General features: G+C 36.3%; 2 protein-coding genes across 3 annotated transcripts in view; both read right to left on the bottom strand.

Annotated features, from left to right (window-relative positions):
• The window catches only part of LOC129720472 (exonuclease 1-like), an 11019-nt gene extending 2029 nt beyond the window's left edge, over nt 1-8990 (bottom strand). The window contains exons 1-3 of the mRNA XM_055671959.1: nt 8213-8990; nt 8012-8115; nt 6910-7311 (exon numbers count right to left, since the gene is read on the bottom strand). Of these exons, the coding sequence (XP_055527934.1) occupies nt 6910-7311; nt 8012-8115; nt 8213-8990 (1284 nt within the window). The remainder of the gene's footprint in view (nt 1-6909; nt 7312-8011; nt 8116-8212) is intronic.
• LOC129719492 (gamma-aminobutyric acid receptor alpha-like) overlaps nt 1-18005 on the bottom strand; it is a 136231-nt gene that overhangs the window by 93540 nt on the left and 24686 nt on the right. The window lies entirely within an intron of this gene.

Genomic DNA, 18005 nt, shown 5'->3' with positions numbered 1-18005 from the left:
TGTAATTTGAGGCGTTACCCTATGTTTTAGTCCTCTTCGTTTGTTTAAATGTTTCTTGGCATACATTTTACGTAGTGTCAAAAGTATTTGTTGACTACTACAAACAGGATTTAAATTCTTATTTTTTTTTTTTCTATATATATTTACCTCAATTTCCTAGGCTATAGGCCTGTTCGTATCTCATTTGCTCTGTCTGCAAAAAGAAATGAGTAAAATAAATTCTTAATACATTGCTGTATATAATATAATTAACAATTCGTATACTCAATAACTACCATTCTGGGTCACTACTCCCTTGTTATTTCATTCAAATCACAGTCATTCTAGGTAGTGTTCCCTTGTCCAATAATTCACTATCCATTCAAACATAAAAAATCGTAAAAAAAAAATTCAGTTTATCGACAATGTTCAATTTTACTATTGTCGAACGGTAAGTACGATCTCATTTAACATTTCCCATGGGATACTGATTGTAACGAGGGAAACTTTTATCCGCTCTAGGTCAATATTTCATTTCTTCTATTTTCATTTGAAAGGCCCTTCTTTCAAATAATGTGGGGTCTCTTCCGATTTAATTAATCAAAGTTTTACTCTTTCGCGTTATTTATGGGAGGTATGTTTCCTCTTCCCCTTTTAATTCTTTTATAGTGCTCATCTATTTGACATTATTACGTGCAGACATTTTTGACAATCTTTGACAAGACATTTACTTATCCTGGATTTCCAGCTCTTCGGTTCATTCAAATGCTTTTTTGTTGCTATTGGCGAACGCATTATGTTATAATTAGCTGTAGGTTGTCGCTCTGTATCAACTTTTTCTACCACCGAATTCTGACTGGTGGTCTTCTAGTTTGTGTTTTTATAATTGTCTTATTTTCTGATATCCCCTGGATATCGCTTTCATTTGTTATTCCTGTTGAGGTTTGAAATATATCTGGTTCCATATATTCTTCTTCTAATTTTTGAATTGCTGGTAAATTCGCTTGTGGATTTAATTCACGCATGAGCATGATTTCTCCATTATGTTCTAAATTTGGATTGGCGAAAATATCTTTCCTCCTTTTAAGCATCTCAGCGTCTGAATTCGGTTCCCGTGGGTCGATCAATGGCCCTAAATGGGTAATCTTTTGTCCTCTCAACGGTATCTTTGGAGGTGATGAACGAGGTTTTTTCAGAATTGAAACCTTTGGATTCCTTTGTTTAAAAGGTTTCGACTTCCTTTCCTTGGAATATGAAGAGACGTACTTTTTGTTTTGTGGGCAAGAAATCTGCCCTTTAAAGCAACAAATAAAAAGTACTATCAACGTTGCCAACATAATTATTGCTCCAGTCCCTATACTAGCTATAGTCCAGCCTGATGAAAGTGGAGAATAAATTAAATTTTCTAGGAAGGGTCTTTGCTTTTTGAGAACTTCAACATCGATTCCTAAATCAAAAAGCTTCTTTCGATCATAGAATGAAACTTTAGAGAAATTTCCACTCAATGTTGGGATCAAATGCATTGTACTTTCTTCCCACGTAAAATTCATTATTTTGTAGTTCATTGTGTTTACTAATGCTTTGTTATCCGATACTGTAGTATCTGAATACCAAATTTTTGTGTTATTTGTTTGAATCCTCATGTTTGGGGTTAGCCTCATTCGACCTGTACCCTAACAATCAATTTTGTTTTATTTTCTCCATGGAAAATATTTACTTCAACTTCTTGTGGGGTTACATACTCCCAAACATTTGACTCCTCGGTTTCAAACCAAGCGTCGTGATTGACTCTCAGAAGTTTAATCTTACAATTTTCTGTTGAATTTCTGAATCTGAGATTCAATAGGCACTCGTTTTCTGAAGTTAAATTTTCCTCCTTCAGTTTTAATTCACAAATTCTAAAATTCATGTATATTTTGCAGTTTTCGTATTGAGTTTCCGTTAATAGGAATCCCCAATAGTTATCAATTTCCTCAATTATTATATTCCGATCCAAATTAATGGTCATGATAATAGTTCCATTTATTTGTGGAATAAAACTTCCCTTAAATGCTTTGAATTTCCTCTTTGAAACTAACGGTATCTTCAGGTCAATTGACAACATTTGGTTGTTCTCCGTTTTAAAGGATACATCCGTTATTCTCAAAATCTCTGACAATATTCCGCTATTTTGTCTTCTTGGAAATTCGAGGCCCCCTTTGATCTTACTTTCAGCCTCTTTTAATATTTGCAACAAAATTGCTGGCTCTAGTAATTGAATAAACCATGTTATACTATTGTCTTTATTAAGCAAGACTTGTAGTATAATATTCTGTTGTTTATTTAAGTCATTTATTAAAGATTGAATTCTAAATCCAATTTCAATTAATTCCGACTCAAGTTGTAGTGCCTTTTTATATGTACTAGCGAAACTTAAGTCGTCTTGGACCAGTTTCCCTAATGTGTTGAACGTATTCATCACGTTTTTCATCTTATCATCTATATGCAACATTGAGCTGTCTACAAATTTGTACATAGCATCAATTGTCGCAGTTTGATGATCTAGTGATAAGACCAAGGATTCCTCGTTCCTTCTTAATTTGTCCAGATTTATATCCACCCGAATTCTATCATCAGAATCCATACCTCCAATGGCTGTTATAAAACCACGAGTTCTTCGGGATGGAAAAAATTCTTTTATGAACTTATTCATATCCATGCTTTTGTTGAATGCCATTTCTAAATCACTCAGCATGACATTACAATGTGTATTTTTTATTATTTTTTGTAATAATACACAAGTATAATTATAATCTGCCTTAGATTTTAATAAGGCCTTCCCTCCTTCTTCTAATCCTAATACCGGGAATCTTACCTTCAACACGTATGTGCCCATTCTTATCAACGGCTCGTGTTGTTCCTCTAAAATGAATCCACCATTCGTTAACCAGAATAGGTTAACGAGAAGAAAAATGCTCCTGTAATCGAGGAGAAAAGAAAATATTTTGATATTGGCTGATTTTTTTTTTTTTTTTTTTTTTTTTTTTTTTTTTTTTTTTTTTTTTTTTTTTTTTTTTGTTTGCAAAAAGCCTGACCAATTCTGGTCAGGGATCATAGGCCATTAGACGTAGACATTTATTCATTGAGAGACATTTTTATGTAATAGACTTAAATATTATGTACGTAATAATAATTTTTTTTTTTTTTGATAATATACTAATATTTTTGTAAAACTTTCTTTGTTAATCTTTATGTTAACAAATGTAATATCACATCCTTTATTGATTAATAATTCGTCTTTCGTTGTGGGTTTTACCCTTTTTTTTTTTTTTTTTTTTCTGTGTTTGTTATTTCCACTTCGTTCGCAAAAATCAGTAGGGCTGACGATCAGTCGCCGAGCTGTACCGTGATGAATCACAATCCGGACGGTACCAATATCCGGACACCTTCATCAATACTTCTCAATTAGATGGTAATTTATGCAATTTATGAGATGCAATGTTATACAGGAGCTTTTTTTTATATGTGAAAGATCGTTCAAACATCATAAATACCATAGTAAGCCGTGAGATAAAATTTAGATAAATCGAAACATAAACGCACTGTCAAACGGCGTCCTTTTCCTGTTTGCACTGTCCGGATTTACAACCAAAATGTTGATGTGTTTTAAATCCGGACACCCCAAAAATAAAACGAAGAGGTAGTGAACTTTGAGTGTTTTTATGCTTCATTCAATGTTTTTTTTTTTTTTTTTTTTTTTTTTTTTTTTTTTTTTTTTTTTTTTTTTTTTTTCATTTCATTCTTTTAATTATGGTATTTTCTTAGGCGATTATTGTGGATCTTCTCTAGTTTGTTGCCGTTTTTGATTACCGTGGTTTGCTCACTGGGCAAATCTACGATTTCATAAGGGCCTCTCCAATAGCTCTGGAGTTTCTGCCCTACTCCCATGGGGTTGGCATGTACTAAGACCAGATCTCCCCACATAGGTTGCCAATCGTTTGCTTTTCTGTCATAGAGCTCTTTGCGCTTTTCTTTTGACAGAATTAGGTTTTCTTTAGCTTTTGAGTGAATGTTTTTGAAAACAGACCTCATCTCTTTTGAGTAGCTTTCGTAATTTAGACCATTTTCCCTTTGGTTATATATGGATGCTGGTAATCTAGCTAATCGTCCATATACAAGTTCGAACGGAGAGTACTTTGTCGAAGAGTTAATCGTCGTGTTGTACTCGAACGTAAAGTATGGCAGATGTTGGTCCCATACATGTGGGTTGCCTACTACGTACTGACGCAGGTATGTTTTTAATTCACGATTTGATCTCTCAACTAAATTGGCTTGAGGATGATACGCGCTTGTGTTGATTTTCTTTATTTTCAAAATTTTACAAATATGTTTGAACACCTCACTCATAAAATTTGAACCTTGATCTGATACTAATTCAGCAGGTGTTCCAAATTTACAAATGTAATGTTCTATAAATGTCCTGGCGACTGTTTCTGATTCTTGATTCTCCATTGGTGCTACTACCAAGAATCTGGTTAGGTCGTCTTGCATGACAAGTCCATATTTATTACCAAAATCGGATTCTGGTAAGACAACTATGTCTATAAAAACCTTCTCAAATGGTTCTGATGACGTAGTTGTTATCTTCATTGGGATTTTGTTATGGCTCCAAATCTTGTTCTTCTGACATGAGTCACATTGTTTTACATAATTCTCAATGTCTCTTCTCATGTTAGGCCATACAAAAAGTGTGCCTATTCGTTGATGCATTCGTTTTGCTCCTACGTGTCCACCAAGAGGCGCATCGTGGAATTCATGCAAAACTGTTTGAATTTCGTCCTTGTTTACTATAGTTCGTTCACTGTCTGCGTTGTATAAAATGATGTTGATATCCAATTTCCACGCAATATATTTTACTATTTGTAAAATCTGATATTGCTTTATCTTTCTAAACGAGATCATGTGAATTGTCTTTGCGTTTAGAATGAAATCCGGGCAGTTATTGAAATATGTTAACATTAAATCAATAAAATTGTCAAAATTCATTAGGGAGTTGTTCTTCCCTTCGAGTAATATTCCTGCTACCTTATTTGAAGGATGTGTCAAAAGGTTATCTTTGACCCAATCTTTGATACCGTGAGGGTAATCATATAAAGATGTTAACTCATTGAAAGCAGTTTTGCTATTTAGGATGACAAATCTTGCGTCGCATGATTTTTCATCTTTAATAGTTTTTGTAATAACCACTTTTGATTCATCAATCAATTCCTGTTTCAGAGCGATTTTGAAGTCCTCCGCTGATAGATATGTTGCGTCTTTTAAGGCGTCATTTGTGTCGTTTAAGGTAACTTTTTCGTTGTCCGAAATGTCAGAGTTTAATATCTTGGAGATTTCATCTTCAGGGACATCATCGGAATTCTCATCATCATTTATGAGTAAATCCTGTTGTCGTTTTTGTTGACGAGTCAACACAGCGACCGTATTTTCGTTAGTGTCGTTGGCCTTTTCAACATTTTCATGTTGAAGTCTTGACAAAAAGTCGGCTACTATATTTTCTCGTCCTTGTTTATATCGTATGTCCATTTCCAGACCTTGCAATTTCAATCTCAACCTAGTTAAGGTGTGAGATGTTTCTTTCAGATTCCACAGAGAAACTAAAGGTCTGTGATCTGTATAAACGATGAATTTTTGATTATATATATAGTGCTTGAATCGATTTACTGCCCAAACAATGGCAAGTAATTCCTTCTCGATTACGTGATACCTTATTTCGGCCCCTACTAAGCCTCTACTAGCGTAGGCTATGGGTCGATTTGGTGTTTTTTCATTTGAGAGGACTGCTCCAATTGCGTAGTCACTCGCATCCGTAGTTAACACAAAGGTATCGTTATACTTTGGTCTTACCAAAAGAGTATCCGATGTTAGAAAATTTCTCAATTTCTCAAATGCACTTTGGCATTCGTCTGACCATTTGAAACGAACATTTTTCTTTAATAAATCATTCAAAGGTTTTCGAGTTTCCGCTATTTTTGGGATGAATTTTCCATAAAAATTCACTGTTCCCAAGAATGAGCGCACTCCTTTTACTGTCTTTGGAACTGGCATATCCCTTACAGCTTCAATATTATCTTTCATAGGACGTATACCGTGTTCGTCAATAGTGTGTCCTAAATAATTTATCTTTGTTTTTAATATTTGACATTTTGAGGGTTCCACTTTCAAGTTATGTCTTCTCAGAGCTCTCAACACTCTGATCAGATTTTCGTTGTGTTCTTTTATGCTTCTTCCGTATATTAAAATGTCGTCAAGATAGACCCGAGCCCTTATGTCTGGCAATTCATATAGCACTGAGTTCATTAATTTTTGAAAAGTTGATGGGCTATTTCTTAGTCCCATGGGCATTCTCGTATATTCATAATGTCCATTCGGGGTTGAGAATGCTGTTTTCGCCGCATCTCTTGGATCAATCGGAACTTGATAAAATCCTGATTTCAAATCCAATGTAGAAAAATATTTACTATCCCCTATAGTATCTAACATCTCATCTATTAGGGGAATGGGGTAAACAAATGGTTTAGTAACCAAATTGAGAGCTCTAAAGTCTACTACAATTCTGTACTTTTTGTTCCCTTCCGCATCTAAATCCTTCTTAGGTATGCACAAAACTGGTGCATTCCATGGACTTTTGCTAGGCCTTATTATGCCTTGGCGATGCATTTCGTCTATTTCTTCATTAATTTGTTTTTTTGTAGATTCTGGGAATCTATACTGCCTCTTATTTATAGGGACATTGGTTGTTGTCTCTATCTCGTGCATTGCTGCATCTGTGATAGTCAACTTATCCCCTTTTAGGAAGAATATATCACTATATTCTGCCATTATATTTTCCATTTCAAAAAATGTATTTTTTTCGAGATGTTGGAGTTTCAGGCTATCCAAAACCTTTTTCACTCTTTCTCCTCCTCTTGCTTGTGTAATTCCTTTGTTCTCCAATAAGCTATAATCTTGATTGGAATCCAAATCTTCCATTTTAAATTCGTTATCGGGTTCTGTAATTGGTTCCTCTTCGTTCGCGGAAGATATTTCGAAGTAATCTTCATCTCCATTGTCGGCAGAGCCTATTTCAGGTTTTAAACTATTAAAGTAGCTTGAATTATTTTCTCCATGATCATCTGAACTTTCTAAATATTCACTGGTGTAATCATCTTCGAAGTATTCATCTTCAGATTCACTGTTAGATAATATAGCTTCATCCTGATAATTTGCTATGAATATTTGTTCGGGTTTTCTAGAATTATTATTGGTAATCTTCGATACTTTAATATCAACCTTGTCTTTATCTTCAATTGATTTCTTTGGAATGTTCAATTTGAAGATAACATATTTAAAGTTACCTCCAATCGAATCAATATGGCTTTTCATGAATTTTGCTCCAAGTATTGCTGGAATTGATAATTCGTCAATCACGTAGAATTTTGTCGGGATTACATGTTCTAATATCTTTAGGTTTATCCAAGTAGAGCCAATGGAATTCAATGCTTCACTATTGGTCACTCCCTTGATTTCTGATCTGTCGGATTTATCTATATATACAGCACCGACTTTTCTAGCTCTTCTTAATGATATTATATTTGGTTGAGCACCTGTATCTAGTAGATAATCAGTATACTCATTCGATCTTTCGAGTGTATTTAGTATTAGACTAAACCTCTGATCGTGGGTCTCTTTTATTGGAAACTTAATTTCTGTTGTTTTATTTATAGTCTCTTTGTTTTTTAGTTTTTGTGTTCTTGGTTTTGATGATGTAAAAAGGCAGCTTTTAAATTGGGATTCCGTCAACCTTTGGTTTATTGAATCCCTCCTTTTTAGTTTTTTGACCCATCTCTTCTGTAATCCCTGTTATTACCATATTGGCCTTGGTGGTTCCTAGGTTGGTTTCCCTGAAAGGGTCTTCCTTCGTAGGAATTTCTACCATTGTTTCTGTTGTTATTATTGGTATCATTGTTTCGGTCATTATTCCTATAATTTGAATTATGACCGTTTTGATAATTACCGCGGTTATCATTTCTGTTAAAGCCATTATTTTGGCCATTTCCTCGGTAATCGTTATTCTGTGGTCTAAAATCGGTATTGTTCCCCCGGAAACTATTACTGTTCCTGTAATTGGAATGGTTATTATCATTTCTTTGATAATTATTATTATTCCTGTTTCCGTGGTAATTACTACCATTATTTTGGTAGTTTGTATTATTACCATTATTTCTGTAATTATTGCTACTACCATTGTTTTGGTAGTTGTTCTGGTAACTTTGATTTTGATTATTTGCCTGAGGATTGTGTCCTCTGTTCTGGTAATTGTTATTATTGTTTCTTCTGAAGTTGTTATTTAAATAAGCAACTCCTTGAGTGTTATTGTTCATGTTGTTATAATTTTTTCTGTGAGGAGAATTTGGTGAGTTCTCCGGTTTCGTCCTTCTGTGGATATCCTGGAGTTCTTCTTCCTCCTCACATTCTTTTTGTAGCCATTCGAGCAAGTCCATAAAGGATTTATCTCGTTGAGACTTTCCTGCCGAAATCAAAGTGTGATTTCTCAGGCCCCCTAGGAAGTGTTTCCTTAGGTGTGTTGACACATATGAATCATTTCCCTCCTGTCCTGGGATATCTCTCACACTTTCGTAAATTTTTGTGGCTCGTGTTTTATACTCCTCAAATGATTCTGAATAACCCTGGTGTAGGGTTTCGATTTCTTTGAAGATTGCCCCGATGTTCTTTTCAGGCTGGAAAAGTTTTTCCATTTTTAATCTAACTTCGGGCCATTTCTCGGCCCTTATATCATTGAGCCGTTTGAGTGCATCCCCTCTGAGCTTTGTGTACACCACATTCAATAATGGGGTGTGACTAGCTGCTGCCGGGATGTCTGTTGCAAAATAATCAACTTGTAGTAGGAAGGGATCTAGTTCTTCCGCCTTTCCACTGAATATTGGAATGATCGCAGCTGCATCGATCATCATTTTTGTTGTTTCTGCTGGCATTTTGGTTTTTTTCTTCTTTAGTAATCTATTGAAGAAAAAACTATCTTTGTAATATTTATTTTTAAGCCTCTCTAAAGTTTCAATGAAACTTGTGTTATCGAAATCAAAATCCTCTGTATGGTTTTTATTTTCCGGATTTGTTTCGCTTTCCAGACTAATATGATCTGGAAATTTGAAGCGGCTTGAAGCGTCTTCTTGTAATATAAATGAAGACGATATCGGATAGTCCTCTCCTGATGCCTTTTTTCCCTCTCTATCTATCTGATTCTTGTCTTGTAGAAAGCTCTTTACTTCACCCGATATATTAAATGATGAAGTAAAGGGTAACGCTTCCCAAATTTGCGAATCCTCGAGGGATATCGAGTGGTTTAATCCTTGTGTAGGAATTACCACTTCGATATAATAGTCTGAGTTTCGTCTTTGCCTCTTATTTTCTTTTTCTGGGATTATCGAAGTTCCCTCTAATATTCTAATGGATTGCTCTACTTTGGTTTTTACAAACTCAAAGTCATCTGTGAGCTTGTTCCAATCTTTGTCCTTTAGTCTTTTATCATATTTAAGGACTAAAGATTCGAATTCTTCTAGGTGATCCCTCAGGAGTTCTTTTTTCGTTAGAATTCCTTGAAGTGATCTTGCCCTATTTTTGCTTTTGAGTAGATTTTTATATTCCCGTTCAACGTATTCCTTGATCTCCTCTAATCTGGTCATTGAATCCTGCTTCCAGCAGCATATTATTTGACCTTAAAAAGAGAAAGGAGATATTTGTAGGGATACCGAGAGTTTTTTCCAATTTTTAGATTGTTTGGGTCTTTTTGCTCTATTCTCCCCTTTTCATACTTATGGGATTAAGTAATTTTAATGTATTTGTGGTACTAAATTTAGTCCAGTATCGGCTGAACGTGCTAACTGCCTTCAATCGTGCATGTCTTTATATGTCTTGGTATTGGGTATAGAACCTTTTTGTTCTATGTGTAGTCTTTTCATACCACGGCTTTGTTTAAATTGTGTGCGACGTGCTTCGCTTCGTTCGAATTGTGTTCCCCTTGCGGCTCTGCGTGAATTGCTTAGTATGCAATTCTTAAGTCGTTTTGGTCGCTACTCCTGGAGTACCACTTTCATAGTGAGTGTTGCATGATGGGCTTTGCTCCGATGAGTATGTGTCAAATTTGTAATTTTATTGCTAATATTTTATTATCTTTTCTAGTGGAATTCCCCTATTATTATTATTTATAAACCCGTCGGGGCTCTAGACGAACTAAACAACACCAATAGTCTTGCAATTTCTTCTATCTGTTCTCAAATTATGCATTTGTGAAGAAACATTTCCCTTTAATATATAAAGATAATTATATTATTTTTTTTTTTTTTTTTCTTTCCCTCTAAGCGTAGTTCCTAATTATGCCTTGACCACTCTTTATTGCCGTTTGTGTTTCAACCGTGAAAATTAATTTTGGACTTTTATTTTTTCATTACTGGCTCAATGTGCCATTTGTTTGACGGTCAAGGTCTCGCGTAGCTACTAAGCTTTGCAATTATTGACGTAGGTCATGATGAAGCTTTAGTTTTCTTCTTCCCACTTTTGTTCGCAATAATCGCATACTCATATGCGTTCCGCGATTATTGCTGTATCGGAGACGTGATTAATCCTATACAATTTGGCGATGCCTGTCATCAGTGGATTAATATTTGTGTCATCATCTATCTTGTCATCTTGTCACTTGTCATCTTTTGTGATATTTAGCTGTAAAAGTTAAATTCATGTAATGATGTGAAATAACAAAAATTTGATCATGTATTAGTAAACTAAAAGAGAGAGAGAAAAAAAAAAAACGTTCCTGTTTCGAACCTTAGATCCTCTGATCTTTGGTTTCGCTGTTTACTTTGAGTCCAGTTGTGAGGAACTCGAATGAAAAGGTATTTTATTGATGTTATTTTATGTGATCAACTCACGTGTTTGACCCACTGTGAGTTGATATATTTTTAGGTTTCCATTCCAATTGGAAAATTTTCGATGGACTTGATTCACTGGTATGTGTGAAACCGTGTCAATCGACTAATAAAAATGCAATTATGCATTATTGATTGTCGTCATTCTTAATTTGTTTCGGTATGGGCAGTACGGGTCGGTACCCCTGGTTTTTTTAGTTTGATTTGTTCATTAAATTAAAAAAAAATTCTGAGGTTATCTTAGTGGCGTGTGACTAGCCACGGATTAGAATGTAGTGTCGTAGTAGTGGAATATTCTGTGCCAGAAAGTGGAATATTCTGTGCCAGAATAGTGTGGTGAACAGTCCGCTATGGCGGTGAGGTTGGATGGGTAAGTAATTGTATTTTTCTATGATTATGAACCAAGAATAGAATTAGGGTCTTCCAACTAGGGCCTTAAAGCGGGAGGTTAATTTATTTGTGCTGGTTACCACTTGGGTTGATCTTACCTTATTTTCATTTTTTTTGTAGGTTGAATCCTGTTGCTGGTTCCAGTGCCCTGTGAGCTGCTCCCTGTCCGTGGGATCTATTGCGATTGGATTTCGAAAACTTGAATTCGCGTAACACTGGTCAACAGTCGATCTCGGATTGTTATTATTGTTCCTCTAACACTTTCACTGTTTCTTCTTCTAATCCTTTTTATTTGTTCTTTTAGGTTTCGACCATCTTCGAGGAGGAGCCCTTAGAAATATTGGACTTGCACGTTTCGTGGCATTCACTTTCGTTGATTTGGGTCTGTTTTTCCGATACGTCAAAGTCACTTAAGCACGTAAGTTTTTTCTACTTTTTCACTACTGGCCCAGCCAGAAAACGGCGCACCTGAGCCTATCTTTTCAGGCTCTTTTGCGCTGTCACCAATGAAGCGGAATACGTACCGAGTGGTTAGACACTATTACTGCTGGATGTGATATGTCCTTTGATTAACTGCACTACATCTGCTCGATTTTAATTACTTTTAATCTATCAGTTAAGTTGAAAAAATATTAAATCACTTAAACACTAAACCGAAACTTAAACAACGGGCATCACTTCTGCCTCGCGGAATAAAACTTAAGAGTTAACACCTAAACGAACCGCGGACTATCTATAACGACGTAGGCACCTGCCTCACGAGGGGTATCACTATAACGACCTCGGACTTCCTTGAAGTCCCAGCTTAAGTATTCGCCGCTACTCCGGTCACTCCGAATTTTCCCGCGGCGTCGTCTTCTCACGAGAGCGGGCCGCTCTTCCGTCTCTTTCCTCGCGAACGTGCCCGTGCACGGCTGATGCAATCGTTGTTGACTTTTTCGTAAATCCGCTCGGTTGCATGTTTTGATTAAACATCCGCGAATTGGAGTTTTTTGCTGTAAATATAAACTTAAAACATTCGAACTTGCGTTCGATTTAATAACTGAGGTATTGTTTTTGCCTCCATAATCAAAACAATACCTTCTTTGATTATGATCCACTTTTCATATTTTCATAACATGAGTGGTGGATGGAATTTCAAGTTTCAACACTTGCGATGTTGAAACAAATTGACAAGAGAAATGATTTCATCATCTTGTCCATGCATATTAATGACAAGTTTTTCCAAAGATGTTTTTTCCATTTAGGATTTTTCTTAATCCTTCTTTGGAAGAGAATGGAAATTAATTGTAACCGCCTAAAATCAGGTCGGCTCAGTTTCCAAATTAGTAAGCCTATGCAGCTCATTCTTAATAATAACTAATATTCGAAATGGCTCAGAAATAATAGCGACTTACTGCATCTGTCCTTCACATCCCCCAGACTTTCCATGCTCAAAGTTCCACCCGCTTTGGAATGAACTCAACATCAACACGCTTTGCTCTGTCGCCGTCATAAACTCCGATAGCACACAAAAACAGCAGTTGTTGCCTCGCCGGAACGACAACAGGATATGGGCGTCGTCACTAAATCAGATCAAAAAGCTGCTTGGAGCTTAGCCGGAAAACTGTACACCGTGTCAGAGGAGAACCCACGAATCGTGGCACGTTCAATAACGCTCGAAACCGGTACGAGCGGTGTATGTTGCGGAAACCGGTGTTATCTTAGATATCACACCCCACGGATGATGAAGGTGCATCAGTGGTGATTGAATTTTTTTTTCTCTGATCAGCCAGCAATGCGGTGCTTCCATATGAGGTCCAAGAGACAAACTTTATACCCAGCGGGAAGAAAGACATAGAGAAAATATGTTGGTGCCAGCAATGCTGAAAGTTTTGTATTCATGTGACGTCCAAACGGGCACACAAACGTAATCGAAATGCGATTGAACTTGTTAACCTTAACCGGTGACAAACGAGATGTCATGAAAAAAAAATCCACTTTTCAATGTATTTTTACGACACAAATCTTATGTTGCCCGGAGCAGGACGACAATAGTGTGGCCTGCGGTTGGTGATTTTTATTTGATCTATCCTTGCCACCATATGCCAGCAATCCCACCCTAAGCGGCGGTGGTGGCATAATAACGAGGTGATGTCCTGATGTAGAAGTATCTCACGTGCTATATCTTCTGCACGCCAACGGAATCTCAGCGCAGTGGAAAAGTCACGCGAGAATGCTCCACATCATCTGATTTATCCCGACGGTGACTTCCTATCGCCTATCGAAATCTTAATCCAGGTGTAACGAGAGCTTACCGAAGCGAAGGAACGGTTGGAGTATGAGCAATCCCGGAACTGCATTCGGGTTAGGAACAAGGCAGGCAGAGGACGGTGTTTGACAAATACCAAAACGGCACTTATTTCCATTCAACCTTCAATATTCCCACGTTTGCCTTGTTGAATCCAGCTTACCTGCAGTACACCGTTCCACGCAGGCAGAGTGCTCAAGTTTCCACGTTTACAACTGGATGGATGACGGATTTGTGCAAGAGTTGGAAGTTGGAAGAAGATTGTTGACGAGCATAAATATCGGCCCCGGAAATAGTTTGTCTGCTTTCCCAGCACAGCAGTGCATTCATCCGATTAGCTCGAGTGAGAATATTCTGTGTTAACGCTGCCGGATAGGAAGGTGTGTGTGTGTGTGTATATATATATATTTGTGCTGCACTTAAGAGGTAAAACAGACTGCGAAGGAAAGTGTATAGTGTCAAAATTTAGTGTTTATCGTGACCGTTAGATGAAAACTGAATTATGATGGTACTTGATAAATCTATGTTAAGACAGTATTAGTTTGTTGTGTCATTTTTTCATTTTTTCCTAAAGCAAACAATTAACATTATTTTATACAATGCACGCAGCCATTGTTGGTTTGGGACTATGCACTCCAAGGGACCGGAAGCGTGCGAAAATGCACTGCGACGGTGATTGCATCCCCATCAAGAGCATTAAAAATCAATTAAATCGATTCGACTGGAAAGGGCTATTATTTGTAATTACTCGGTTGTGTATGCACGCCATGTCTCTGTGTGTCACTCTTCCAGAAAGTTTTCATTTCTGCGTTTGTTTCCAATTTGCGTCTCGTAATCCTGTTGTTGTGCCGGATTGCTTGTTATAGGGGTTGCAGGCTAGGTCGTACGCCCTCGAAGGAAATGGCACTTCATGCAGCGTCACACAACACGCTGTTATTTGCGTTCACGCTGAGCTTCGACGGTGGGCGTTGTAAGAATCTCACGCAGAAGAAAATTCTTGTAAACACGGCACGGGGGTGGGGTGGGCGCGACATCCGCTTTCCACCGGATGGGTTACTATGGGTAGCTGAACGGATTTATGTCAATAAAACTGCTAGAGCAACGAGTGTAAATTAATTGACCTGTAATTGAGTTGTCATTGGCTGTGAAAATCAATTTCTTTTCCGTTTAGCACTTCACAGGAGACTTCCAGTGATGGCAATCCGTGTGAAATTAGACTGTACGGGAATGGTGTTTCTGTGGATTTCCTAACTAATTTTTTTCCCTCAACAAACAAACGTTTATTAAAGTGCTTCTGCACGTCAACTTTTCTGCGGCCAGTCTCTCAATTATGCACTCGACTCAATACTCATAAAACTATTTGTCAGAATGGATTCATTTCAAGGGCGCACAGTGAATCGTTTCCACGGGTAAAACCACTCATTCGATTTTGCACTTGCTGCGGCACGTTTTTGTGGTGCAAATTTGTGAAAAATCTGGTTTCTCTTTGGTATGTTAATGTGTAGGGTTCACGTAGGGTAAGGGAAGCTATTTGTGTCCGCATTATCTAGATTACCGAGTTTCATGCTGAAATATTCCACTTGACCAAAATTACAGCACAGGTGCTTCAATTACTAGAGTAAGAGGCATGACCTAGTCGAGAAAAAAAAATCATCGATCCTATAATTGATTATTATGGCGTTTTTGTCAGAACAGGGTAAGGCCACTAAGGCACGTTTCTCCGCGTACGCCAAAAATAAACCAAAAAATCACCGGGTGACGTTGGTGGATGGGCGAGTGGTTGGCACACACAGGGGATGCGTGAAAGTGAAATCCATATCTTTTTTTCTTTTCATTATTGTAATGGTTGATGGCTATGGAATGGAATTTGATTCTTTTACTCGAGTAGCGGCACTAATGAAGGATTTTATGCGCATTCATTGCGGGACATACATAAATCTCCTCCAAACGAGGATTATGGTGACGGGAACATTATTCAGTCATATTTAATAACTAAGTGCGTGGGAGGTTATCACGTTCAACAATCTAATTGTTTCCTACAGAAGTTTTCTAGCAGTATAGTCATGTTTCAAGCCTTTTACTCAATTGTTTCCGTTAGTAAATAGCGTCTTGATAGTCTGTAGGCCACAATGAGCTAATATATTGAACCATTAATTCTGAATAATCATTATTTTTTAAAATCAGGAGTGTTTTTGTATAATTTTACGAAATTTCTCATTCATACTTTTTTGCCTCAAACACTTTTCATTTAGATTTTTTTCGAGAATATTTGTTTACTTTTTCTCTCAGTTTAACAGAATCGCGAGTGCTTTAAAATCAGTTTTTGGTGTAATACCAGGCCATTAAATTTGAAAAATGAATGTTTAAATATTTTATTATAATTAGAAAAATAGATTGCATAACCTTTTTGTTGACATGCAAATCCTAATTGCATAGCAACGAAGCAACCAAATAACAAATCAAACTCAATCACAGCAATCATTTGATATTTTAGAGAATAAATTTTCATTCGTTAAGCGGCTATTACACGGAGCAAATATTTGCATAAAATGACAGTTATTATTTGTTTGTCCGTGTAATATCAAAATATTTTTTGCGAAAAAATATTTGCTGTTGTGTTTGCTAAATAAAATACTAGCATACTAGTCATACTGGAATTGGGTATGAGCAAACTACAGCAAATGAGTATCAATGTGTCAAATCAGTTTTTCACGTAGCAGACAAGCGAGTGTGATATTTTATGATATGATTGAAAAATTATTCACTTAATACGGTAAATTTTGTTCACTCAAAACGATAAATAGTGTTGATGTGCAAAAAAAACTAATTAATAAATTTTGAGACTGTAATTTACGGGATAGCAACGTGAAAACCTTCGTGTGTTTATTTTGTAATTTTGAATTCACTGCTGCTATTGATTGGACTGCATAGAATCCGAAAACCATTCCACCAATGACATAATTTTGTTTGAGTAGTTCTATTGTCGTTTTTGTATTTTAAATACTAATTATTAATAATACAAATATTTAAAAAAAATAGTCATGTTTTTCCTTCTAACAATTTTATCTAATAAACAAAACAATTATTACACAAAATTTCAATAATTTATTTATATACGACCATATTGAAAATTAACTTCCTCTTCATGTACAAAATATTGGGATAATCCATCACGTATTTGTTTGCCTCTGTTACCTACAAAAGTACGATATACTTCGAGTGGGTAAAACGCTATTCTTCATATTGTTAACTTTACGTCAATCACCATCAATGAGACTTCCTTGATCGTCGTAGCGATCGACCATCGTAGGATCAAAATGAATCCTGCTTTGCATCATAAGGTACCTAGTTGTGGAGAACGCAGCAAGCAATATTGTGATTCTCATAAAGTATTGGAATAATTTCTAATCTTTATTATTTTAATAAACACTTCCTGGATGTGCTGGGGCTTTCATCACGATGTGCTTTCCATCTATAGGCCGATGCAATGAGGAAAATTCCATCTATTGTTGCAATTTTCAGCTAATTTCAGCCAACTTTCTTCAGTTTAGGAAAACTATGACATAAATAACATCGTTAATTGTTGAGCTAAAAGATGTTTGAGACCATAAAAAATCAGGCTTCAAAGCTTTGTATATTGCGTCACAAACTTCGGTAATTATTGTTGATTGTGGGATACGAAAGAGATATTGTAACGACATGAAAATATCACCTGTTGCAACAAAGCGCAATGTGAGAGCTAGCCTTTCACCGGTAGAAATAACTTCTCACATATTTGAATCCAGCTTTTTGGATCATGGATATACCTATTCCAAAGGGGTGTGAAAATCGTCTATGTTCATGCGCAGAAAGTTCTGATATAACAACGGCCCGTCATCTTCGAGTTCTCGAAGAAGTTGATTGTAGAATCCTCGGTCTTCTCGTCGTTTCACCCAATCACGCACCCACACACTGCGCATCTGACGACGTTTCCGATTCTCACCATTTTCAATGGTGAATTGGCAAGCATGACCAAAACGCAAACCAACAGCAAATCTTCTTCTTCGAAATCAGCCATTCTCACTTGAAACAAAATATATAATGTCGAACACTACCGTTATTGAACCTAAACCACTAAAACACAGAAACAATGTTTTCGATTGACAGTTGAATTATTGTGTTGCAAATGAAAACTAGATTTGCTTCATATTTTTCGCATCGTGTAATAGCATAGCAAACAAATTTACCATAAAATGAACATAGAGACTTTGCTAGCATTCAAGCAAACAGGTTTTGAGGTAAATATTTGCTGTAGTGTAATTGCATAACAAATATATTTGCTCGTAGAAAAAATTTGCGCAAATAAATCCGGTATCAAAAATAACAAATATTTGCTTCGTGTAATAGCC

The sequence above is a fragment of the Wyeomyia smithii genome, chromosome 2 (genome assembly GCF_029784165.1).
Source record: "Wyeomyia smithii strain HCP4-BCI-WySm-NY-G18 chromosome 2, ASM2978416v1, whole genome shotgun sequence".
Classification (NCBI taxonomy): domain Eukaryota; kingdom Metazoa; phylum Arthropoda; class Insecta; order Diptera; family Culicidae; genus Wyeomyia; species Wyeomyia smithii.
The sequence above is the reverse complement of the archived record's forward strand: the minus strand, read 5'-3'. Positions and strand labels throughout refer to the sequence as shown.